This window comes from Lampris incognitus, chromosome 20 (assembly GCF_029633865.1).
Source record: "Lampris incognitus isolate fLamInc1 chromosome 20, fLamInc1.hap2, whole genome shotgun sequence".
Classification (NCBI taxonomy): domain Eukaryota; kingdom Metazoa; phylum Chordata; class Actinopteri; order Lampriformes; family Lampridae; genus Lampris; species Lampris incognitus.
This window is the reverse complement of record NC_079230.1, coordinates 13,690,955-13,717,149: the sequence shown is the minus strand read 5'-3', so window position 1 is coordinate 13,717,149 and position 26,195 is coordinate 13,690,955. Positions and strand designations below refer to the sequence as shown.

The 26,195-nt window shown below is 45.7% G+C and overlaps 2 protein-coding genes across 2 annotated transcripts in view; both read right to left on the bottom strand.

Moving 5' to 3' along the window:
* arhgef40 (Rho guanine nucleotide exchange factor (GEF) 40) overlaps positions 1 to 2,516 on the bottom strand; it is a 60,645-nt gene extending 58,129 nt beyond the window's left edge. Inside the window, exon 1 of the mRNA XM_056300083.1 lies at positions 2,228 to 2,516. Within this exon, the coding sequence (XP_056156058.1) occupies positions 2,228 to 2,230 (3 nt within the window). The 5' untranslated portion in view covers positions 2,231 to 2,516. The remainder of the gene's footprint in view (positions 1 to 2,227) is intronic.
* Positions 2,517 to 18,031: 15,515 nt separating this feature from the next.
* Positions 18,032 to 25,339, bottom strand: LOC130130395 (apolipoprotein L1-like). The gene is made up of 9 exons (XM_056300094.1): positions 25,060 to 25,339; positions 23,118 to 23,214; positions 22,084 to 22,184; positions 20,799 to 20,882; positions 20,452 to 20,513; positions 20,208 to 20,294; positions 19,866 to 19,920; positions 19,023 to 19,211; positions 18,032 to 18,923 (listed from the first exon to the last, which is right to left on the bottom strand). The coding sequence occupies exons 1-9, from the start codon at positions 25,174 to 25,176 to the stop codon at positions 18,066 to 18,068; spliced, it is 1,650 nt and encodes a 549-aa protein (XP_056156069.1). The 5' UTR covers positions 25,177 to 25,339; the 3' UTR covers positions 18,032 to 18,065.
* Between the last annotated feature and the right edge of the window lie 856 nt (positions 25,340 to 26,195).

The following is a 26,195-nucleotide window of genomic DNA, read 5'->3' as shown; positions in this document are numbered from 1 at the left end:
CCCAGATCTTGATACGAGGTTTAGGTTATCATACAATATGATGATGTAACTTACCAAAGGCTGTCATCCCCTGGTCTTACAGGCTGCCTTACAGTAAAGTAATACCATTTCGTGAACCCCCCCCCCCAACTGTACCTGGCCAATCACCCCGCTCTCCCGAGCCGCCTCGGTCGCTGCTCCACCCCCTCTGCAGATCCGGGGAGGGCTGCAGACTACCACAATGCCTCCTCCGATACATGTGGAGTCACCAGCCGCTTCTTTTCCCCCGACAGTGAGGAGTTTCGCCGGGGGGACGTAGTGCATGGGAGGATCACGCTATTCCCCCCCACCCCCACCCCCACCCCGAACAGGCACCCTGACCAACCAGAGGAGGCGCTAGTGCAGCGACCAGGACACATACCCACATCCGGCTTCCCACCTGCAGACACGGCCAATTGTGTCTGTAGGGACGCCCGACCAAGCCGGAGGTAACACGGGGATTAAAACAGGCGATTCCCATGTTGGTAGGCAACAGAATAGCTATGCTACCCGGACCCCCCCCCACCCCCTCCCCATTTTGTGAACTCGATAGACTGTTTTAGCTGAGTGGAACTGAACAATGAATGAATGTCTCGACCTGACTGGTCATCATATCCACATTGCTAATGATAATTTATCGCTATAGTCGCCCCCAAATATCGCCGCACTGTCGATATTGAGGTACTCAGTAAAAATATCATGATATTTTGATTCTATCATTATCACCACAGCCTTACCACACCGCTCCCCATTTGATTCGCCGAGCACATGAAGACGAACCATGACAATGAGCTCCTGACTTTTATCACAGGTGTGGGGGGCTCGGTCCCCCACTCGCCGGATAGCTCGCGTTAAAACCAATTGTCTAGTGTTTCAAAACTCACGGAGGTTTAAGAAATGCTACAGATTACGGGCAAAGAGACGCGTGTGTGTGTGTGTGTGTGAGAGAGAGAGAGAGAGAGAGAGAGAGAGAGAGAGAGAGACAGAGAGAGAGAGAGAGAGAGAGAGAGAGAGAGAGAGAGAGAGAGAGAGAGAGAGAGAGAGAGAGAGAGAGAGAGTGTACAGGTGTGCATGAATGTTTATGCATGCCTGATCGCGTGTGTGTGTGTGTGTGTGTGTGTGTGAGAGAGAGAGAGAGAGAGAGAGAAAAGAGAGAGAGAGAGAGAGAGAGAGAGAGTGTACAGGTGTGCATGAATGTTTATGCATGCCTGATCGCGCGCGCGCGCGCGCGCGTGTGTGTGTATGTGTGAACACTAAATGCGTGTGTGCATTCAACTACAAGTCTGGTCATATCCGCGCTCATGTGTATGTACACGTGCACGTGTGTGTGTGTGTTTTCCATCTCCAATCTTCGCCCCCCCCCCCCAACTTTCCCATCCGGGCTACGGAGCGATGAGAAACCCATTTGCACATGTTCTCCTTCCCCTGAAGTCCATGCCATCCCTTGTTCTGCCTCGCTCTTTCTTTCCTTTTCTCATAGGTCCAATGTGGAAAATGTGGCATCACCAAACCGCTGTCGTTGCTGTCCAAGTCTCCTAAAATAAAAAGTAACCCTACCCCCTCCTTCTGCTCTCTCTCGCTCTCCCTCTCTCTCCCTCTGCCAAACTGCTCCACCCTGTCCCATGCGCAGAGGGGGGAACCCTAATACAGGCTATATCTGGTAGATTCTTCTCTTTCCTGCGTTCTCCAACTTTTCAACTTACTTTTCTGCGCTCACTTTGCGTCGGTGTGTGCGCCTGCGTTAGTGTGTGCGCTTGTTTCTGCTGTCTCTATGCGCCCTTGTGTGTGCGTGTGCGTGTGCGTGTGTCTGTCCTTCCACAGCATGAGAGCAACAGATCCCGGTGTGATTTCAAAACGAGCAGCGTCCCACCAGCTCGTGCTGCCATCCTAACTGGCGTCCATCATGGTTACTTTGCTTTATCGGCAATTGGCGAAAATACGCAGCAACACCGAATCAGCTCCGCGCGATCTTTCGCGGAATATCAAGTCGCTCACGAGAGCACCCAAAAAGAAAAGAAAAGTTCAGCTCGTTGAGTTTCAAAAGCACAACAGTAAGACTACTTAGATATTTAACAACGCAAATAAAAGTTGGCGCATCGCAAACAACAACAACAGTGGCATGGTTGTCTCCGTGTTGCCATTAGAGTTTTGTTTCCTTCCAAACCAACTTTGCAGGGCGAGACGGGAGCAGACTGCACAGGGGGCTTACCATGGCTTCAGTCGGGGCGTCCTACATGGTCCGCGGCTGTTTTCCTGCCTTCGCTTCCTTTCTCCCACGTTCTCCGCAGCGGCGCGGAGTCTCCGCACCAACTGACAGCCAAAGCCCGCATGAGCTCCCCGTCACGCGTCTGTACGGATCCACCACGAGCGGCGTTGGCTTAAAAACTGACAGGAGGGGGGAAAGAAAAACAACCCCCCCAAAAAAAACAAAAAAACGAAGAAGCGATGAAGGCTGCGTGGTGATCCGCTTCGGTCCTCCCCTCCTCTTTTCTCAACTCTTTTTTTTTAACTCAGTCTGTGAATGTACAGACGGCCGCCACCCCCTCCCCCTCCCCGCACCCCCCCCATGTGTCCGACAGCCCATGCACGCCTGCACCCCCTCCCCCCCCTCCTCCTCCCTAACAAGAACAGCACAGTCCCTTCATAATACGGCGTTCAGACTTTCCACTCCCCCTCCCAACCCCCCACCCCGAGCTAAATAAATGGACAATAAAACAGTATTACTCCACCCAATTCGTGTTTGAATTAAAAAAAAGAAAGAAAAAAAAGTAACAACTTCTGATGTTTTATTGCAGCAGCGCTGCTGAAGTTTAATTTAGTCGATCCTCAGTGAGAGCTCGACTAGGGCGACTCCACTTGGGTTTTACGGCATTCACACATATGTGCACATACATATATACATGTAGGGGCTACTCTGGCTGAGGGTTTCTGGAAGCGTCGTTCAACCCAGCGCACTGTTCTTCACGTCACCCTTCTGCAGACACGCCTTTCATCCGATGGGTGAAGTGCTGACTGCTCCCTGCTTCATCCCAGTCTGTCCTGATTCAAAATGCAGTTGTTATACGTGGTGTCCCCACGCTGCCGGGAGAAGCGTGACTGTTACAGCGCCTGCTGTTGTACTGTACATCCCACATCCCGACTTGAAACTTGCAGAGAAAGCTCTTAATCTGGAACAAGAAACTTTTTTTTCTTGTTCTAGTCAGAGAGGGGCCAGACCCCAATGATGTATGTTTTAACCAGCGTGAGATTTTCTTCACGCATGGCTCAATAAGCCAGGTAAGAAAATCAGGGAGAAAGTTGAATCGGTTCACCTGGACACAACAAAGTGGGGTTGGTGGAGTCACCAGCCGAAGAAATGAGATGCAACTTTACTAAGACTGTAAGACTCAGATCTAATAGGAGAAAAGCCAGATAGATCCCTGTTCCCTTCTCAGGTGTAATGAGACCAGGAAGGGGGCTCTATTCTGTGTACTGCAACCACATACTGTAGCTAGTACTATATACCACACTATATACTTTAGCTATACACCATATTAAGATTGCAAATGAGTGGAGAGTGAATCAAGGTATTTGTGATTTTTTTTTTTAACATGAACTATTCAGTATTTACAACAAACTGGTGCGTGTTGCTGTGGGAGCTTCTCACATTTCTCTCATGTTAGTGCAACGCCCCGCACCAAAATGCACCACTGTAAGCTGCTTCTTGCTCGATTCATTTTCACAATGAGGACTCTAGCTGGGGGTTTGAATCGGATCATTGTGAGCTTCGCTAAGAGAAGCGGCTCGTCGTGCCGTTCAGCCACAGCTGAAGTTCAACGTCTCCCCCTAGTGTTCATTTTGCGTCGTTGCCTCAATTGGCTGCAAAAGTACAAAAATGGATTATGGCGTAAACACAGTATTTGTTGTTTATAGCTCCAACTTCAAGACCAGCCTGCTGGCCAGACACAAAACTTACAATTATACCAAATCATCTGGGTCAGAAATAGCCCCTGCTTGGCACCATTATATATATATATATATATATATATATTGCCCTAACTCTGAATACTGGTTTTAGGGATCCCCGAGGGGGTCCATGAGGACATACACCTCCTCTGAGAAGTAAGACAGTTTAAAATTATTTAAGAAACCCCACACAGTTGCACCACATCAACTTCTTTTTTTCTTTTTTTTCAGATTAGGGGTTTCAGTCACTTTGAACAGACAGGAGGCGGAGCTGGAGGTGGCAGAGTTGAAGATGGTAAGATTTTCGCTGGGAGTGACGAAGAAGGACAGGATTAGGAACCAGTATATTAGAGGGACAGCTCAAGTTGGACGGTTTGGAGACAAAGCAAGAGAGGCAAGATTGAGATGGTTTGGACATGTGTGGAGGAGAGATACTGGGTATACTGGGAGAAGGATGCTGAATATGGAGCTGCCAGGGAAGAGGAAAAGAGGAAGGCCAAAGAGGAGGTTTATGGATGTGGTGAGGGAGGACATGCAGGTAGCTGGTGTGACAGAGGAAGATGCAGAGGACAGGAAGAGATGGAAACGGATGATCCGCTGTGGCAACCCCTTATGGGAGCAGCCGAAAGTAGTAGTAGTAGTAATAGTAGTAGTAGTAGTAGTAGTAGTAGTAGTAGGTTTCGTTCACTTTTGATATGTCGCTTTCTTCATCTAAAATTCCAGTAATGTGGAAAACGTCGTGCATTTTTGATATTCCAAGGCAGAGATTGGCAGTATTTCAATTAACTATATTTAAAATACATATTTAATTACATTTCAGTATTTTGTAATTCATAGCTTTTGCAGTCCTCTTGAGCATAAGTATAACATTTTAGTGTTTGCTATGCCAGGGGATGGTCAGGTTAATCTACTACCCAGCAAACATGCCCGTGCGGGCCCACTGGTAGGTGTGGGTTTACTGTGGGGCAATGTGGGCAGGGGCAAACCCGCACTAATCCCACATGGGCCCCATGCGGTTAGCCCATGCGGGGCCCACGGTAGTTTTGCCCTTTGAGGCCCCTATGTGGGCTTATTGTGGGCAAGCCCAACTGTGCTCTTGCCCACAGTAAGCTCATATGGGCCCCATGTGGGTCAGCCCATGCGGGGCCCACAGCAGTTTTGCCTTTTGAGGCACCTATGTGGGCTTACTGTGGGCAAGCCCAACTGTGATCTTGCCACAGCCCCTCTGTGGGTTAGCCCATGCGGGGCACACATCAGTTTTGACCTTTGAGGTCAACCCCCTGTTGACAGTACAGTTAAAACATTTTAATATTACAACTGCTTTAGGGTAAGTGGTACTCGAACTTTTTATTTACCGCCCATGGCCAATGCTTCATATAGTCAGACCTCTGCAAAAATGACAGTAAAATGTAAACAAGTTGTCCAAGGTATAACCGGTCCATCCCATACTTAACTAAAACTGCCCATCCAACAAGACAAGTACCGTCTCAACTTTTTGGTTTGTCGCAGCTGTTTCATATTATAGTTAAGAGAAAGAACACTAGTTTTTTTGTTAATTTTTTGTCCCTTAAATGTTCCCATAGAGCAGCTCATGCTGTTTTTTTAACCAACTTAATTACAGATTAACTATTACTCATAACTTTACAATTTTAATAATTTTGAACCATCAGAAATTTAGCGAACATACACACACAGCAGCTTATCGTAGTCTCATATAGTCTGCAATACATCTGACATGTTGTGTATGTGTGCAGTAATAAACTTGACACACTCCATCACTCTAGCAGTACACAAGTAAATATAGCCTATAGCCCTGGTTCAGTTTGGGCTTAGTCACATGGTGGTGCCAATCCTCATTACTTTAAATACTCCAAGAAGTTGGATTTGGGTAGTTTGATTTGAATTTTGCCCCGCCTGAGTCTACGGAACAATCAAAGTGTCAGTTTACCTAAATAAAAAAACACGTTCACATACAGATAATTTTGGCTTTACTTGCCCAGGTTTCGAGACATCTCTGTTCGAGATTTGCCTCTACCCCAACAGGTGAATGGAATCCCAGGCTAGATTAAATGCTCCACCTGTGGCTAACTCATACTGTGCATTTACATTACAATTGTTGTTTTCCTCAGATGCTGTGACAAGAAGCAGCCGGGCCACAGCATCCGAGGTGGAAGCTGCCATCAAAATGTGGCTCAGAAATGCCAGGGATAGAGAGGGAGGAAGGAGCAGAAGGAGCAAAAAATAAATAGATTTAATGTTTGTTTTTTTTTTAGATTTAATGTTCTTATTGTGTTCAAATGTGGTTCTGTTTTATAAAAGCATTTAATTTGGTATATGGTTTTGTTTTTCAAATCCAATTGTTCCCAATTTCAATAAATTCTTTCTTCGTATAATCTATATTTTCTTCATTTTTTTGTTTGAGCTGGCTGTCAATAAATGTCACTAGCATACATGGGGCACTATGGGCCAGTGTGGGACCACTGCTCCCAGCCCAAAGTGTGGGCATACTATGGGCATGCTGCGGGCCCACAATGGGTCCCACTGAGGGCCCACTCTGCTTAGTGTGGGCAGCCCAGAGTGTGGGCTGCCCACTGGGGCCCCACCAGGGGCCTTTAGTGTGGGGCCCACATGTGCCTCGCATTTCATGCCGGTAACAGCATGTTCCTGCCCGCAGTGGCCCCACTTGGGCCCCAAAGAGGCATGTTTACTGGGTACTACTACTACTTTCAGCTGCTCCCGTTAGGGGTCACCACAGTGGATCATCTGTTTCCATTTCTTCCTGTCTTCTGCATCTTCCTCTGTCACACCAGCCACCTGCATCTCTTCCCTCACCACATCCATAAACTTCTTTGGCCTTCCTCTTTTCCTCTTCCCTGGCAGCTCCATATTCAGCATCCTTCTCCCAATATACCCAGCATCTCTCCTCCACACATGTCCACGCCATCTCAATCTTGCCATCTTTCCTAAACATCTCCATGCCTCCACAGGTATGTCATCAGGACCAACTGCCTTTCCACTCTTCATCCTCTTCATAGCTTCCCTCACTTCCTCCTTGCTAATCCACTGCACTTCCTGATTGACTATCCCCAACATCCAACCTTCTCTCTCACTCATTTTCTTCATTCATCAGCCCCACAAAGTACTCCTTCCACCTTCTCAGCACACTCTCCTCATTTGTCAGCACATTTCCATCTCTATCCTTGATCGCTTTAACTTGCTGCACATCCAAGGTGTTGGAGCTGTGCTTCTACAGGGACCAAAAGAGGACCGCCATCCTGTGGCCTACATCAGTCGGAAGCTATCCCCCAGGGAGGTCCGCTATTCAACAGTGGAGAAAGAAGCCCTGGCGGTCAAGTGGGCCTTGGACTCCTTTAAGTATTACCTCCTGGGGAGAGAGTTTACCTTGGAGACTGACCACAAGGCCCTACAATGGCTGGAGAGGATGAAAGACACCAATGGACGAATCACCCGGTGGTATCTTGCCATGCAACCATTCCGGTTTACAGTGCATCATATCCCTGGCAAAGATAACACCACTGCGGACTATCTCTCTCGCTGTCCCAGCGAAGACTCCAAAGGGGGGGGGGGGAGTGTGTGATGGCCACACCTGTGGCCTCACAACTGATCTAAATTGCAGAGGGTGCTGTTGCTGCCGAGGGGCTTCCTCTGAGGCTTGGGCAAAAGGATCCGCCCCTGGAAGCACAGCCCTTTTATGGAGGAAGTGGCCAATTGGGCCAAACCAAGTGCCAGCCACATCATGGGGGGATTTAGTTTAGAGTTTAGTAATGTTTTGGGTTGTATTAGTTTATTGATTTATTTTGTTAGGTTAGAAGTTGAATGTATTTATACTGGTTATCTGATTGCCCTGTTTTCTTTTGTTTGTCATTTAGTTAGTAGTGTTTAGTGTTTGTATGTCGCCCCTCCTTGTGTGTAGTTGGTCTGATCAGCCACTATATATGTGTCCCTTTGTGTCTAGTTAAGGAGGTCTGTTTTGTCTTTTGTTGGGCAGTCATTCTGTTAGTTTGTTTCAGTTAACTCACTTTATATTGAATGTATTGCTTGATTTAAGTTCTGTTAGTTTGACCTCTTTTACGGGCCCAGACTTTTGTTCTATCTTTTGTAAAGTACTTTTTTTTTGCATTTTTTGGTAAATAAAACCCCTTTTTTTCTGGAAAACACCTGTATTCCTCATCCTTGCCGGCTCGGTCCCCTACATTCCTCCCACAGTCCAAAGACATGTGGGAGGAAAGCGGAGCACCTGGAGAACATGCAAACTCCACACAGAGGACAACCTGGGACAACGCCCAAGGTTGGACTACCCTGGGGCTCAAACCCAGGACCTTCTTGCTGTGAGGTGACTGCGCTAACCACTGTGCCGCCTAAATATAATATAATATCCATTCATCCGTTATCTTAACCGCTTATCCTGCTCTCAGGGTTGCAGCGATGCTGGAGCCTATTCCAGCAGTCATTGGGCGGCAGGCAGGGAGACACCCTGGACAGGCCAATAATGTAACGTAATATAATATAATATAATATATTATATGTTTCTATGCACCCTATGCATTGCCTTTGTGCACTGCCTGTTGACCCTGTGTGCTATTGGACTTGAACCTAGTTTTTTTTTTTGGCACTTACTTGCGTTGTCGCCTGCTGACTAGATCCTTGCTTGTGTTGTAATAACTCTCAGATGTACGTCGCTTCGGATAAAAGCATCTGTGAAATGAAATTGTAAATTGTAATAATATGGGGCTCTCTTGCAGCGACATCAAATTTTAAAATCCACTTGAAACGAAGGCACCCTGAGAAAATAAAGGAATTTGAAGACCACAAAAAGGAATTTGCCAGTGGGAAAGCAACAAAAAAAAGAGAAAAAAAACAGGGCCTCATACAAACAAACTACTCTCTTTGTCACTAAAGGCACGTACCCATTGACCAATGTTGAGCATAAAGAATTCATAGACTTGGTAAAGGGACTTTGTCAAGGTGCTAAAGTTATGTCCAGGAGGACACTTGGGAGAAGAATCGATGAATATTTTAATAAAACAGCAAATTTGAAGGAGAGACTTAAGTGCATTCAATGCTCCACTTCAGATATCTGGTCAACTAAAAAACAAGTTATGTGGGAGTCACTGTACGTTGGATACAAACAGACATGCTAGAATGTGAATCGGCTGCTCTTGCTTGCACATATGCCTACAATCACATTGCAGAACTACTGGAGGAAATCCATTCAGAATATAGACTCACAACGGACACTATTGTGGCTACTGTAACTGACAATTCATCGAACTTCTCAAAAGCATTTCGAGAGTTCAGTATCACAGTCGTTTCAGAGGAACCGGATGAGACAGATGAGCAGGATCTTCCATTTGTAATAATAGATCCAGAGGGAGAAGGGTCAGAGTGTGCTATCATTCTACCACCTCACATCAGGCGTTACACCCACACACGGAGTTTGGTTTCAACAACGGATGCCAAAAGGGCAATTAAAGACAATTCAACTCTCTCCAGGCTGAATCATTCATCCATGGCGAAGTGTTCAGCCCTATGGAATGCTTCTGGCACACCAAAATATGTGGAAATATCAGAAACAGAACCAGTTTTATTGGCCATGTAGGTTCGCACATACATGGAATTTGATTCCGGTTCCACAGCTCTCTCAGTGTACTTAACATAGAATAACAACACTACAATCTTCAGATATATACAGAAGGATTGACTATATACAGGTGAAATAAGAGGTGATAAGGTGCAACAGTGCAGAGAATTTATCAGAGATGCTGAAATAGATGTTAGCAGGTTACTTACATACATGCATGAGGTAGATGAACAATGACAGAGCATACCAGTATATGTACAATGTACAGCACAGTGTACACAAAATGGTTGGATTTATTTGATAGTGTTAAGCGTTCATTTGAATAACAGCCCATGGGGAAAAAATGTTTTTACATCTGGTTGTTTTGGTGTACAGTGCTCTGTAGCACCTACCAGAGGGGAGGAGTTGGAACAGGTTGTGACCAGGGTGTGATGGGCTTGCAGTGATGCTGCCTTCCCGTTTCCTGAGTCTGGAGGTGTATACGTCCTGAATTGAGGACAGGTTGGTACCACTGATTTTCTCTGCAGACTTAACAGTCCACTGTGGTCTGTCCCTGTCCTGTTTGGTGGCCGATCCAAACCAGACAGTGATGGATGTGAAGAAGACAGACTGGATTATTGCAGTGTAGAACTGAATCAACAGTTCCTGAGCCGGGTTGTTTTTCTTGACCTGGCAGAGAAAGTACATCCTCTGCTGGGCCTTTTTGATGATTGTGTCTCAAATACTCAATGACTTCACCAACCAGCAACTGAAGACACCCTATGTTTGTAGGTGGAATTCTCATTATGACTGTTTGAGTCAGCTGACATTTCTTCAGGAGAAGCTTCCTGAGATCATGCCTGCCTTGCAACTTCCACCGTTCAAAGAGGTAGAGGTTTATTTCCTTGAGGAATACTGTAGAGTCCTAAAGCCCATTGCTATTGCAATTGACCGCCTTCAAGGTCAGACCTCATGTTACTATGGTGAGCTCATACCTACTGTTACGGACTAGTCGGGTCTAGGGGTTAAGGGTTAAACACGCAATACTAGTCCTAACCTGGAGTGTGTAGAAACGATGGAAACGAGGGAAGAAACAGGAATAACGACCGATTTCTAAGATGAGAGAAATAGCCGGGAGGTGGGCTAGCTTACCGAGGTAGCAGGCTAGCAGTTAGCAGGTCCCCCCAACCAGGCCTCCGCCACGTGGGTCTCAGCTCCCGTAAGCGGCGAACTCCGTCTTGGTATTTTAGTTCAGTTTAGGTTGATGGTGGATGGATCCTCAAAAATAAAAGCAAGTCGGTTTTCTTCAAAGTCCTTCAAAGCTACAATGGTGTGAACCTGTAGTGTCCTGAACAACGTTTTCGAAGTGGCATATCCTTTATGCAAACTGCCGCCAGTAACTAACTCCAGGGGACGCACCAGCACCTCACAGTGATGTCCTCTTATAAACGCTGCTTAACCATGCCTCCAATCATTTCTCAATGAAAACCAGTCCAAGTAAATAAGAAAAAGAAGAGGGGAAAAGGCAGCTATAACCCTATCACTTCTAACATTCCTCCCCCCTTACAAAAAAAACCATTAGTTTTTTTTCTTTTTGTTTTGTGAGCCTTCATCCTTCCCTTAGCTGTTTCCAAGTCACTCCTGGCCAAGTCACAAGCAGCATGCAGCCGGTCCTTGAAGGACGCTACATACTGCAAAACCCCACCAGGAGCATCTTTCTTCAAAGCTGACTGCAACAGCTTCAGTGGCCGAGCTCCCTGCGGATGTCTGAGCTCTTCACCCTATCTCTATGGCTGAGCCCAAGTAATAAAAATGTATAGGACATCCGGAAGGAGCTTGGAGTAGAGCCGCTGCTCCTTCATATCGAAAGGAGCCACTTGAGGTGGTTTGAGCATCTGATCAGTATGCCTCCTGAGCACTTTCTTTGGAGGTTTTCCGGGCACGGCCAACTGGAAGAAGACCCCGAGGTGGAACCAGAACTCGCTGGAGGGACTACATGTCCAGTCTGACCTGGGAATGCCTTGGGATCCTCCAGGAGGAGCTGGAGGGCATTGCTGGGGAGAGGGACGTCTGGAGTGCCCTACTTAGCTTGCTGTCACTGTGACCCTACCCCGGAAAAACGGCTGAAGATGAATGTATGAATGAATATTTCTAATTCTTCTTGTCTTTTATTTTCTCTTCTGAGATTTTTCTTTTGATTTATGTTTTTTTTTATCAGCGTCTCCATTTCCTCACACATGCTTAGATCAAAAGTGCCATTCTCTGGCGACTGAGTGGCAGAGCCACTTGCTCTTCAGTGCCAGCTTTTGTTTATATTTTTAATCTTATCCTGCAGCAGCGAGTGTTGCGCCATCAGTATGCTTTCTACTGTTCGAGGGGTTGCCATTATCCCTTGTTAGGGGCTCTCACGTCTCACTGTATCATCTCCTCTGTTTTCTATCTTGAATAAAGCTATTATTCATTTTACTGTTACAGCAGGCACTCTCTTAATATGCAAATTATCCCTTCAGATCGTAGTCAATTAACTGTTCATGTTTCTACTGTAACTGTCACAACTAGATTTACCTGCAATGCTCCACTCACCCCTATTTTTTACTTCATAGCCAACTTCTGGTTGTTTTAGGAAGGAGAATACTTCTCCAGTTATATCTCCCGTCAACGATCCACACCCTGTTGTTATTATTTTCTCTAATACAGGTCCTGTCCCATGGGGCTTCCACAACTAATTTAATAATGCACTCCACGGGAATTTTGCTCACTCTTGTTCAGATTGAGCTACCCCTCTTAATGTAGTAAGATTCTGTAACAGTGATTGCTTATTTTCATCACTTAGAATCCCACGTCAAAATAAAACTGCTCTTTCCAGAAATGGTCTTTAAATCCTTTTGTTTTTATTATTACTTTTTTCCCTCTTATTTCCTTCAATTAATCCCTCAGCTATCTATTCTCCTATATCTCTTTTTGTCTGTTTTACTCTTCCATCTGAACTTGCACTCATCTCCATATTATTACTACTACTACTTTCGGCTGCTCCCGTTAGGGGTCGCCATTTCTTCCTGTCTTCTGCATCTTCCTCTATCACAACTGCCACCTGCATGTCTTCCTTCACCACATCCATAAACCTCCTCTCTGGCCTTCCTCTTCCTCTCAGCATCCTTCTCCCAATATACCCAGCATCTCTCCTCCACACACGTCCAAGCCATCTCAATCTTGCCTCTCTTGCATTGTCTCCAAACCGTCCAACTTGAGCTGTCCCTCTAATATAATCATTCCTAATCCTGTCCTTCTTCATCACTCCCAATGAAAATCTTAGCATCTTCAACTCTGCCACCTCCAGCTCCGCCTCCTGTTTTTTCATCAGTGCCACTGTCTCCAAACCATATAGTAACACAGCTGGTCTCACTACCATCTTGTAAACCTCAACTCTTGCTGGTACCCTTCTGTTACAAATCACTCCTGACACTCTTCTCCACCCACTCCATCCTGCCTGCACTCTCTTCTTCACCTCCAATTACAAAGACCCCCAAAGAGTTTTTACTCCTGATCTTGTCTGTTCGTTTATTGTTATTTCCTCCTCCTCTCCTTTTATCATTTATACTAGTTTGTTATCTATAAGGGGCCTGACTCATAGGTCCTACAGTCTTGCGGAGAAACGTTTTTTGTTTTGTTTTTCCTTAGAGGTCAGGCGCCGGCTCCGTCCCGGAGTTTCCGTGGGTCACACAGGCTTATCGGGTTGGCTCGGATAACCTTGTCGCCTTTCCTCGGTTTTTCTCCAGGCTTCAGAAAGGGGGCGTCCACAGGCGCTCTCCCTTATTGGGTGTCGTGGGTCACACGCCCCTCAGCGAGAGTCAACCTTGAGTGCGGCTCGGCCTTTCTGTTGGTTTGACAAGACTGCGGACGGGGTTAGGGCTCAGCCAGGCTCAGGCTTTTATCTACAAGCTTATTATCCCTCAGCCTGTAGGATTTAGCTACTGTATCAGGATGTATTATTACGCCCTGATACTATACCGTATCTGTCCCTGTTTACCTAAACAGGCGCCTAACGCACCTGAGCTAGGTCTTGGTGGACACTGTATCAAACGTTTCTTACTGTTTCTTGATACTGTACCATGCCCCGAGACACTGTATTGTGCAAACGATACCATATATCCCCATATACTGTTGTAAACTACTAGACACGTTAGCCCCTAGCCGAGCGGTTAGTGATGTTGCCTTGTGGTGCAGTACAACCCGTATCGAATCCCGCACCGGGCAAGAAAATAACCGCTTACGTTGGTGGCAGCGGTGGGATCCGGAAGTGTGCAGGTCCTCAGAAGTCTCTTCGGAGCGCGGGAATAACAAAGCGCGAGGACGCGCTTCCGGGGAGGGTGACGACTGTAAACTACTAATAAGTGATGTCGCCTTGTGGTGCAGTACACACCGCTCGGCTAAAGGGTCAGACCCGTTAACGGGTCTTATTAGTAGTTTACACTGTTAAACAAAATACTGTACCGTGCCTCGTCCCTATCTTTTCTAAGATAGAAGACGTTTCACTCTCTACAAACGTTAACCCCCATAAGTTTTTAGAAGCACCTCTTACCGGCGCAGATAATGGGCGTCTCAGCACTAATCTCCTCACAGAAATATTTACGATAAAGCAAAATACTGGTTACCTTTGGTGGTCACTGTGACGTACCTGTTGAGTTTCCGTATCTATGACGTAGGGTGCCGTAAAGTGTACACTGTCGTGCAGTCAATAAAGGGACGCATGTTGACCTGCAAGCTAGCTGTATGCCTCGTCATTACAAAACTATATTATATCGGTGTCAGCAGAAACTTGGAATGGCACAGTTAGTCCAGAAGGGAATCTGGCCGAGAATTGGAAAGTTTGGATCCAGAAATTCGAGTTCAGAATAGTGTGCGGTATGAGAGACGATCAGCTGAGTGCTAGGTTGTTGAGAGAGGCGGACCTCGCGTTGAGCAGAGCCGTAGAAGTCAGTCGCGCCAGTGAAAGCTCCTTTAACCAGCTAAAAGTGTTCAATGAAGAAGCTGAAGTACACAAAATAAATGCAGTGAAAGATAAGAGAAGATATTGTAACGTGCATGGATAAGAAGACACGCTGGGTCGCGGGTCTGACCCTTTAGTCGAGCGGTTAGCGATGTCTCCTGCGGTGCGGGCGATACAGGTTCGCTTCCCGGCCGCGGCAGTTCCTGTGGTTGCGTTGTCCCCCGAATTCGCTACAATATGACAAGAGTAAAGCAAAAACACAAGATGAACGAAAAATAGATGTAGACTGCAACAGATGTGGTTACAAACACGAACAAAGAAAATGTCCAGCTTATGGTCAAACGTGCAAAGCTGGTCAAAAAAAAAGAACCACTTTGCAAAAATGTGCAAAAGTACTCAAAGCCACCCGAAAAAAAAGTGCACGTAGTTGAACAAGATGAGGAAAATGATAGCATGTTCATAGGCACAGTAGAGGTAGAAATGACTGGAAAACTGAAACAGAAATGCTGTAGTCAAAAAAGAGATGGATAGTGACAAAGAAAAATGGACTTAGAAGCTGAATATAAACAACAAAGATATGACATTCAAACTAGACACTGGTGCAGAGGCAACCTCATGTCAGCAAAACTCTTCAAATCACTTGAACTGAAAAAAAAGTTAAAACAATCCACCTGCAAACTACTTACCTATTCTGGCCACAAGATGTCAAGGCCAAAAGTCCATCACCTGTGTTTCCAAAGGACAAAGACACAAGGTTGAGTTACAGATCATTGATGAGGATGCTCCAGCAATACTGGGTCGAACTGCATGTCAAAAACTAGGCATGATCAAGAGAGTCTACGAAGTCACAACAAAAGGGGATGACATTCTGAATGACTGATGATCTGTTCAATGGCTTGGGTTGCATTCCAGGACAACACCACATAAAAGTCGAATACAGTCTCACCGGTCGTGCACGCTCCAAGGAAAGTCCCAGTTGCTCTAAAGGACAAAATAGTCAAAGAACTCCACAGGATGGAACAAATGGGAGTGATAGCGAGACAGCAAGAACTGACAGACTGGGTCAGTAGCATGGTAACAGTGGTCAAGCCAAACAAAATCAGGATATGTATAGATCCACAAGACCTAAACAGAGCAATCAACTGTGAGCATTATGCACTGCTCACAGTGGAAGAGGTTGTAGCAAACATGCCAAAAGCAAGGGTATTTTCTGTCCTCGATGCAAACCAAGGGTTCTGGCAGATAGAGCTAGATGACAAAAGCGCCAAGCTCTGCACTTTCAGCACACACATAGGAAGGTACAGGTTCTTGCATCTGCCCTTTGGCATCTCATCTGCATCAGAAGTGTTCCAGAGAGCTGTTGCTCAGATGATCGAAGGCCTGAATGGCGTGGTCAATGTCATTGATGATCTCTTAGTCTGGGGAGAAACAGTGGAAGAATATGATCAATGACTCAGCAACCTACTGCAGAGAGTGAGAAAGTACAATCTCAAACTAAACAGAAAGAAATGCAAGATCAGGACAACAGAGATAAAATACGTAGGTCACTCACTGAGTGCAGATGGACTGAAACCAGATGAAGAAAATGTGAAAGCTGTGGTGCAGTATCCTCCACCTGAAGACAAAACAGGACTGTTGTGGTTCATGGGCATGATCCAATACCTCGCCAAGTTAATTCCTAACCTATCAGAGGTCAGTGCTCCACTCAGAAAGCTGCTAGAGGACAACACAGTGTGGCACAGGGAAGACAAACAAAAGGAAAGCTTCAAAAAGCTCAAAGGATTCCTAACAAATGCACCAACACTGACGTTCTACGACATGAACAAGCCGCTGACTATCAGTAGACGCCAGCTCAGAAGGCATGGGTGCAGTCATATTTCAAGACAAGAGACCTGTGGCATATGGGTCACAAGCTCTACCAGATTTGTCAGGTACGCACGAATTGAAAAGGAACTGCCAGCCATCATCTATGGATGTGAAAAGTTCCATCAGTACATATATGGCAGAGAGGTACACGTCGAGAGTGATCACAAACCACTTGAGAACATATTCAAGAAAACGGTTCACCAAGCCCCGCCAAGGCTTCAGAGGATGCTGTTGAGGCTTCAGAGGTATAGTCTCATATAAGCCAGGCAAAGAGATGCGCATCACTGATGCACTGAGTCGTGCTTACCTCAACGAACAAAGCGAAGACCTACTGGGAGAGGAGTTGGTCAACCAGATCACACCTCAGCTGCCTATCTCAGAAGAAAAACTACAAACTTTCAGGAAAGCAACACTGGAAGATCCAGAAATGCAACTGCTGAGAGAGACCACAATGAAAGAATGGCCCAATGAGAGATCAGCTGTTGCGAAAGAAATCCAGGCATACTGGTCATTCAATGAAGATATCAGCTATTCATCAGGCTTACTGTTCAAGGCTGCAAAGCTGATAGTGCCAAGTCAACTGAGGCAAGAAATGTTGGAGAAAATCCACGAATCACACCTGGGAATCATCAGATGCAAGGAAAGAGCCAGGGACATTCTCTATTGGCCAGGTATGTCGACTCAAATAGAGGGCATTGTATCTCAGTGCTGTCTGCAACGAGAACAAGAGCAGCAACCCTAGAGAACCATTAGTCTCACACTCTACCAGGAAGACCTTGGGCTAAGATAGGAACGAATCTCTTCCACTACAATGGCTCAGAGTACTTACTGTGTGTAGACTACTACTCCAAATACCCTGAGATCACAAAGCTGAGTGACACTATAAGCCATGATGTTATCACTGCAATGAAGTCCACATTCGCAAGACATAGCATCCCAGACGGCAGAGGGGGTGGAGCAGTGGCCAGGACGGTTCAGAAGAGTGGGGTAATTGGCCAAGTACAATTGGGGAGAAAAAGGGGTAAAAAAAACATAAATCCAATATTACATGGAAGTGTTCATAATTATTATAGTAGCTTATTGAAGAACAAATATTTCAATACTTTAATATGGAAGTGAAACAAACAAAAACAGGATTGTTACACCTGTTTCCACTTTTATTCGAATACAAATACAAATAATTTTGCTGCTTCAACAAATACAAATACTGGGCTCTCTGCACATCATAATAGTGACATTCTCAATGTCTTTATTTACATTTAACAAGTCTGTAAGTAAATGTATTTAATCACAATAATCAGAGCAATCAACACTGACATGCATTACACATTGCCCAGTCTTTACTGAGCTCCACAACAATAAATCAAATTTTAAGAGTTCTGAGAGATTTAGTTTTAGTCTAATGATAGCTGGTTTAATGTCCCATATTTGATCTGTCCATACACCACTGACTATTGTGTGGATAAAATAAAGATTGCAAAATTACACAAGATTAAGATTATATATATATATATATATTGAAAAAAAACAACTGAAATTGCAATGAAAGAAAATTGTGCGAAAAGATCTGTCATCAAGCAATACAACAACAGAATAACAAGTAGTAATCGCTTATATATATATATATATATATATATATATATAATAAAAGCATAAACATTGTTAAACTCAAGGAATGAGTGCGACGACTTCATTTAGCTCATTCACGACTCCCTGCAGATGTTGAACGGTCTGCCTGATTTTGTAGACAAACTTCATGGTCTCGGATTTGATCCTTTCCGTTTTTGTATCAGTGTGGGACGCACCCTCATCATCAAACTCTTCTTCCATCAACTGCAGCCTGCTGGTGCTCCCTTCGTGTGTCACATTTTCTGCCTGTGCCTCTCGAATGTGATGGATTTCCTTGGCATCCATTGCAATGAAGAACACATCGATGGCCAAAAACAAAGTGGCGAGAACCCCAGTTGCCACTTCAGCCACACGGAGTACCTTGGCCGTCTGGGCCGCGATCTTGCCCAGTCTCACCACTTGAATCAGTCGCACCAGCTCCCCAATGCCACCGAGGCCTTTCCCAACATTGGCAAACAATTTACTCCGTTTTAGTGAGTCGTTGTTACCCTCCTCAGATTCAGGACAGTCACCGTGCTGCTTGAGCATTTCCAAGCCCTCATTAATCACCTGGAGACACGTCACCACAAAGCTCATCCTCTCATCAAATTCCTGAACAATGCTTCTGATGGCTTGGCGATCACTGGACTGGTTTACCATGTTGGTGATATTTGATATGCCGGCAGTGGCCCCACCGGTCACTGCCACCCCGATACCTACCCCAGTAACCACCAGAGAGGCACCCAGAGTAAATGGGGACAAAATGAGGCCCACTATGGAGGTAATACCCCCAGCTGCCCCGATGACCCCCCCTGTCAGGCTTCCAATAGTGGTGCCTTGGTGCAATTTTTCCAGGCCATCAGCCAAGGTCCCAAGTTCAACCAAGCTCGATGGAAGTTTCTCAATTGTTGATTTGAGCTGTGAAAAGTAGAGCAAATGGTCAGTAAACAAAAGTGGACACACACACACAGACAAATACAAAAAAAAGACAGACAAGACAGACAAGACGCATCAAACCTTTCTTGAGAGAAAAGTGATGATAAAGGGTCTCCCCAGGATTTCAGTGGCTGTAGGTCTTAGAAAAGGCTCCTTTTGAAAGATATCATTCAGTAGCTGGCAAAGCTCTGGTGAGAAATCCCCTGGGAGAGATGGGTATGGACCGTTCACTATTTTTGGGATCAGTCTGACTGTATTCTCCGCTGTGAACTGATGGGAAGAGTTTGAGATGTGTTAAAGACAGCACAGTGAGGTGAGGCAGAGAGCCAAGTCAGTATCTACGTACATCATATGTCTTTTTTTCCCCCTATTTTTCTCCCCACTTGTACTTGGCAAATTACCCACTCTTCCAAGCCATCCCGGTCGCTGCTCCACCCCCTCTGCCGATCCGGGGAGGGCTGCAGACTACCACATGCCTCCTCCGATACACGTGGAGTCGCCAGCCGCTCTTTTCACCCGACAGTGAAGAGTTTCACCAGGGGGACGTAGTGCGTGGCAGGATCACACTATTCCCCCTAGTTCCCCCTCCCGTCCCAAACAGGTGCCCCGACCGACCAGAGAAGGCGCTAGTGCAGCAACCAGGACACAAACCCACATCTGGCTTCCCACCCACAGACACGGTCAATTGTGTCTGTAGGGACGCCCGACCAAGCTGGAGGTAACACAAAGATTTGAACCGGCGATCCCCATGTTGGTAGGCAACAGAATAGATCGACACACTACCCAGATGCCCATCTACATCATATATCTGGCACAACTATCACTCATACAGTCCATCACGCTGTCTAATAACATGACCACAGCTCTACAGATCAAGAAGGAAAACAGGGGAGAAATGTCTTAACATGGATAAATTCCACTTACTGCTGATTCCAGCATACAAAGCTCATACAGCACACAGCCCACTGACCAAATGTCACTGCAAATGAATAATTACAAATTAAATTAATGAAAAGCATTTGATCAACATTTTCAAACTCTGATTGCCTTCAATGATGAAACTAAATTTCATACTCAGTGACAATGGATGGAAAAATAACTGTTTCCAATGCATAGTAATCACTTTTTTGGAAAAAAAAAAGAAGAAAAAAAAAGTGAAGAAGTGATTTATATATACACCAATAAAGCATACAAACTACAATTTAGAAATAAGCAGGTGATGAGACAGTGTATTGTTTCATAAAGGTGCTTGATTTGGAACGGTACCTTTTGGCATCATAAATTCCACATGCCAGTGTCTCGGGGCTTGAGTAACATATGGCTCGTTCTGAGGGTCTCGATTTGATATCCGTTCTGTTGGATGGAGAAGACAACATGGACACAGGCATTTCAATATGCACAGTATAGATATTATTCATGAATGTAACAAAATTAAGTATAAATAAATTTAAAAAAAAATAAATTTATATATATATATATACCCATATATTACACGTTGGGTGATAAGTACCTTCTGACAAATTTCACAAGGTCTCCCAAGCAAACCGTTTCAAATTCCTTGAGAAGTATCCTCTGTGAAAATTAGAAAAGGGAAAAATGCCATGTATCATCATTTTGCTCAAGATGCTCATACAAAATAACTGCAATGATATAGAATATGGTAATAAATAAGCATCCTACTGTCCAAAACCTCAATGAAAATAATTATAATAATAATGTTAGGGCATCATTATGGAGAATACATATAAAGATAAATGGTAAATGTTGGCACCATAAACATGCGCACACATATATCAATACATATAATGCAAATTAACTGACAAACATCTCTCTGTGCACTATGTTGTACTGTTTTACCTCGGGCATCAGGTTTTCATGATGTAGACTTCCTTCATGCAAACACTTCAGAGCCATGCAAATTTGAACAATCCAGTTGAGTATCTGTTGAAATGAACATAGGTGTGAATAGACTGGGCTAGGAAAACTATGCTAACTATCAAAGAGAAAAATGGCAACATTTCAGTGCAAATGTAGCTGGATAGCTCAGTAGGAAAGAACGTCAGCTTTGCTGCCCGAGATCAGGGGGTTCAAACCCCAGTTGGGACTTGGACTCCTAATGGGGCAGAATGGCTCAGGAGGTAGAGTGGGTCGCCTAGTAATAGGAAGGTAGCTGGTTCGATCCCCAGCTCCTCCAGAGAGCGTGTCGAAGTGTCCTTAAGCTAAGTGTCCTTGTCCACTGAGCCCCTGATTGCTCCTGATGAGCAGGTTGGTGCCTTGCATGGCAGCCTCCACCATATGTGTATGAATGGGTGAATGTGAGGCATAAGTTGTAAAGCGCTGAGTGGTCGGTAGACCAGAAAAGTGCCATATTAATGCAGTCCTTATAACATTTAATGCTGTACAAGCCAACTACCTCTCAGATGTATGTCGCTTTGGATACATGAAGCAGTAGGAGCAAATGTGGTGACCGCTGACTGAATTTTTTTTTCTTTTGTTTTTTGCGGAATTTTCTCCCCAATTGTATCCGGCCAATTACCCTACTCTTCCAAGCTGTGCCGGTCACTGCTCCACCCTCTCTGCCAATCCTGGGAGGGCTGCAGGCTACCACATGTCTCCTCCGATACATGTGGAGTCGCCAGCCGCTTCTTTTCACCTGACAGTGAGGAGTTTCGCCAGGGGGATGTAGCGCATGGGAGGATCATGCTATTCCCCCCAGTTCCCCCTCCCCCCTGAACAGGCGCCCCGACCGACCAGGACACATACCCACATCCGGCTTCCCACCTGCAGACACGGCCAATTGTGTCTGTAGGGACATCTAACCAAGCCAGAGGTAACACGGGGATTCGAACCGGCGATCCCCATGGTGGTAGGCAACGGAATAGACTGCCACACCACCCGGACGCCCCTGCTGACTGAAAAATTTGACTTACATTCTTATAAAATGACTGAGTTTGGCACAAAGTTCAATAAAGGTTAATTTTGTTGGGAATATAAGGTGTGGTTGGAAAAGAGAAAGCAGATGACATCCCTGACAGTGAATGTGTGCACTGAGCATGCTCACATTGTCCACATCACATTACATCGTTTCCCTTTCTGTCTGGAGATGGACACAAAGTATTCTGCATCTGAACGTTAAAGTTACCTCGTCTTCCTGGAACTTTTGTGTGGACCCCCTCTTCTTTATCCTTTCGGCGAGATTTCCACCCTGACAGTGGTCCATCACTATGTAGTGATGGTCTCCATCTGACAAGTTGCACAAGGAGACGTGTTTACAGTTAGAGAAGGGATTTGAAAGACGTCACAAATTTTAGGTATTTTGTAAACAACACCCATCTGCTTTGGTTTAACCGAAGGGCATTTTTAGAAAATAGCATTTTTTTTGTGGATTTTTTCCTCCCCAGTTGTATCTGGTCAATTACACCACTCTTCCAAGCCATCCCAGTCGCTGCCCCACCCACTCTGCCAATCCAGGGACAGCTGCATACTACCACATGCCTCCTCCGATACATGTGGAGTCGCCAGCTGCTTCTTTTCACCTGACAGTGAGGGGTTTCACCAGGGGGATGTAGCGCATGGGAGGATCACACTATTCCCTCCAGTGCCCAACCCCCCCCCCCCCACACACACACACACACACACACACACACACTCCCGGACAGGCGCCCTGACCGACCAGAGGAGGCACTAGTGCAGCGACCAGGGCACACACCCACATCCGGCTTCCCACCCAAAGACACAGACAATTCTGTCTGTAGGGACACCCTCCAAGCCGGAGGTAACATGGGGATTCGAACCACCGATCCTCATGTTGGTCAGCAACGGAATAGATCGCCACATTACCCAGATGCCCCAAAATCCCAAATTTTGACGGTCAATAAAACTTAATAGTCCAGATAGATGGAACGTTATCCTGTCACCAGAATGGGCCTTGAACAACACGTCCTATTGTATATCATGACGTCAGACGAGTTACGATATCGGTGTCTTTTGTCTTTAAAAGTTTGTAAAACATTTAAGCAATAACCCCTGAAATTTGACTAGATATGTTACATACATGTCCATCCTCAGAAGCCATCAGTGATCATGAGACTCATATTTTAACGCTGTAAGTAAAATTGAGATTTTTTTTTTATAATGCACACCAACAGACAAAGTACAGTAACTGACTTGACGAACCTTGAAATGTTTCTCTGTATTTCACAATATTAGGATGGTTTATACCAATGAGAGTTTGGATCTCTGCCTTCACTTCCTCACATTTGCTGCTGGAGACCTGTTCAATGAGACAAGTGATAGTTTTAAAGAATGAAGTGCCACATTGTTTTACTCATACAAGTCAAGTCTGGTCACACACACACACACACACACACACACACACACACACACACACACACACACACACACACACACACAATGCCCAGAATAGGTCAATGTTGCTCTGAACTGTATTATTCTGTACTGAAGTACATGAGAAACTACTGCAACTACTACTTTTGGCTGCTCCCTTTAGGGGTCGCCAAAGCGGTTCATCCATTTCCATCTCTTCCCATCTTCTGCGTCTTCCTCTGTCACACCAGCCACCTGCATGTCCTCCCTCACCACATCCATAAACCTCCTCTTTGGCCTTCTTCTTTTCCTCTTCCCTGGCAGCTCCATATTCAGCATCCTTCTCCCAATATACTCAGCATCTCTCCTCCACACATGTCCAAACCATCTCAATCTTGCCTCTCTTGCTTTGTCTCCAAACCGTCCAACTTGAGCGGTCCCTCTAATATAATCGTTCCTAATCCTGTCCTTCTTCATCACTCCCAGTGAAAATCTTAGCATCTTCAAATCTGCCACCTCCAGCTCCACCTCCTGTCTTTTCGTCAGTGCCACTGTCTCCAAACCATACAACATAGCTGGTGGATCTCACAACCATCTTGTAAACCTTCCCTTTAACTCTTGCTGGTACCCTTCTGTCGCAAAGCAGTCCTGACTCTTCTCCACCCTGCCTGCCCTCTCTTCTTCACCTTTCTCCTGCACTCCCTGTTACTTTGGACAGTTGACCCCAAGTATTTAAACTCATCCACCTTCGTCAACTCTACTCCTTGCATCCTCACCATTCCACTGTCCTCCCTCTCATTCATGCATAGGTATTCTATCTTGCTCCTACTGACTTTCATTCCTCTTTTCTCCAGTGGATACCTCCACCTCTCCAGGTGCTCCCCCACCTGCACCCTACTCTCACTACAGATCACAATGTCATCCGCGAACATCATCGTCCATGGAGACTCCTGCCTGAACTTGTCCGTCAACCTGACCATCACCATTGCAAACAAGAAAGGGCTCAGGGCCGATCCTTGATGTAATGCCACCTCCACCTTGAACCCATCTGTCATTCCAACCGCACACCTCCCCACTGCCACACTTCCCTCCTACATATCCTGCACCACGCCTACATACTTCTCTGCAACTCCTGACTTCCTCATACAATACCACACCTCCTCTGTCAGCATCCTGTCGTATGCTTTCTCTAAATCTACAAAGACACCATGCAACTCCTTCTGGCCTTCTCTGTACTTCTCCATCCACTGAAGCACATGAGAAATTTGAATTTATATTTTATAATACATGCTGCTACAAATGCTTAGGGGAAAGTTAAGCTACGGAACAAAAAGTTGGATAAATACAGATGAGACAGGTTTCTGCAACAAACAAAAAAAACAAAAAACAAAACTCGTTATCATTTGTATAATGGTATTTGATGATTTTATACTTATCTGTTGTATTAACTTTTCTTGTCTAACCTGCTTTGTTTTGATTTTATGTTGTCTGATACAGTGCTGCTTGTTTTTAACTGTGTTCTGTCGGGTGTCCTGCTCGGAAAGGCGCCCACAAATAAAATGTATTATCATTATTATCCATCCACCCATTATCCAAACCGCTCATCCTACTCTATTATTATGATTATGATTATTAGACAAATTCATATTCTGGTATTTGTTCTTCTGAAAACACGGGCTAGTGTCGTGGAATGGCAAAGTCCCCGAAACTAGTGAGAGTGAATATCCGGGGAGTATTTCGATCACACGAGGGGTTTAACTAATACCCGCTCCCGCTCGATGCGCCCACTCACCTCGCAGATCTTGATCATCCGGAGTTCCCCTTCCTTTGACTTTGCGACGACACCGTCGTCTGCGGTGGCCTGGGTGGTGTACCCATGTTGAGCGAGGATACTGGTTGCTTTGCCCATCTGGCCGACTCTCGTGCAGCGGACCCTACACCACCTGCGTGCACACCACCACGGAGGCGCGAGAGGGGAGACTATCTAGAGGGCGTCCGAATTTGTTTTTCATGTTCGTTTCGGTTTCCCTTGCGCTTCGTCACGAGGACGAGAAGGGGCGTCTGATCCGGATCTGCCGCACACCACACGTCCCAAACAAGTTATTTCCCACAGCAGGCATGATGCCAGAATAAACAGAGAGGTAGACTCGCCTATCTGACTCACATGCAGAGGCCGACTTCGTTAGGGAAACAGAGTCAGTTTCACTTTACGGCAAAAAAAAAAAAGAGAATGCAACGTGGGGGCAATTCAGTGGAGGCTTGGAAATGTAAAGCAGAAAGTGGCCCAAATGCTCCGATCGATCGGCTGTATCGGACTCACCACACTGTCAGCCGTCACTGAGGACCACCGACAAGTTGCAATTTGTCTTCACGTCTCTCTGATAAGAATTTGACCAGAATGCAACGCAGCGACATACGGTAAAGATTTGGTCCAGAACGTTGACCTCATCGTACGCCACAAGCAGTAACACCGTTGTCCACTAGTCGGCGTACGACAATATATCTCATCCGCTTGAACGGCGTTAGAAAATGAGTCGATGCGTGCCGCGTTAACTCATGACGGCGGCCTGCGGTAATGAACGGAGTTGAAACGGTCATATAGCAGCCAGGCAGTGAAGGTGCTCCATCACTTAGTACCGCTGTGGGTATTCCCAGCCCATCAGCGTCACAAGCAGTCCGGGAACAAGCCCCCCATCAGCATGTCCAGGGAGGTTAGAGAGCAACTCGTGTGATGCGGTAGTGCGGTAACAAAGGCAAACGGACCTGGCTGCTCCTTTAAAGTTCGCCTTTGTTTCCACACTTCATTTGTATTGTGTAGCATGAGGACCACACTGTCTCCCCTGAGTGCATGTGGAATCTGTCCTCCTCCCAGGTCTCCATGGTGATGGTGGTCGCCACCTGGACACTGCTTGGCATCCTCCTCATTGC

Excerpts from the sequence above, each read along its gene's own strand:
- LOC130130395 (XM_056300094.1), bottom strand. The coding sequence starts at position 25,176 with ATGGGCAAAGCAACCAGTATCCTCGCTCAACATGGGTACACCACCCAG. Across the intron at positions 19,921-20,207 it reads GGAATTTATGATGCCAAAAG|TGACATTTGGTCAGTGGGCT; the intron begins GTACCGTTCCAA and ends ATTCATTTGCAG. Across the intron at positions 18,924-19,022 it reads TCACTTTTCTCTCAAGAAAG|CTCAAATCAACAATTGAGAA; the intron begins GTTTGATGCGTC and ends TACTTTTCACAG.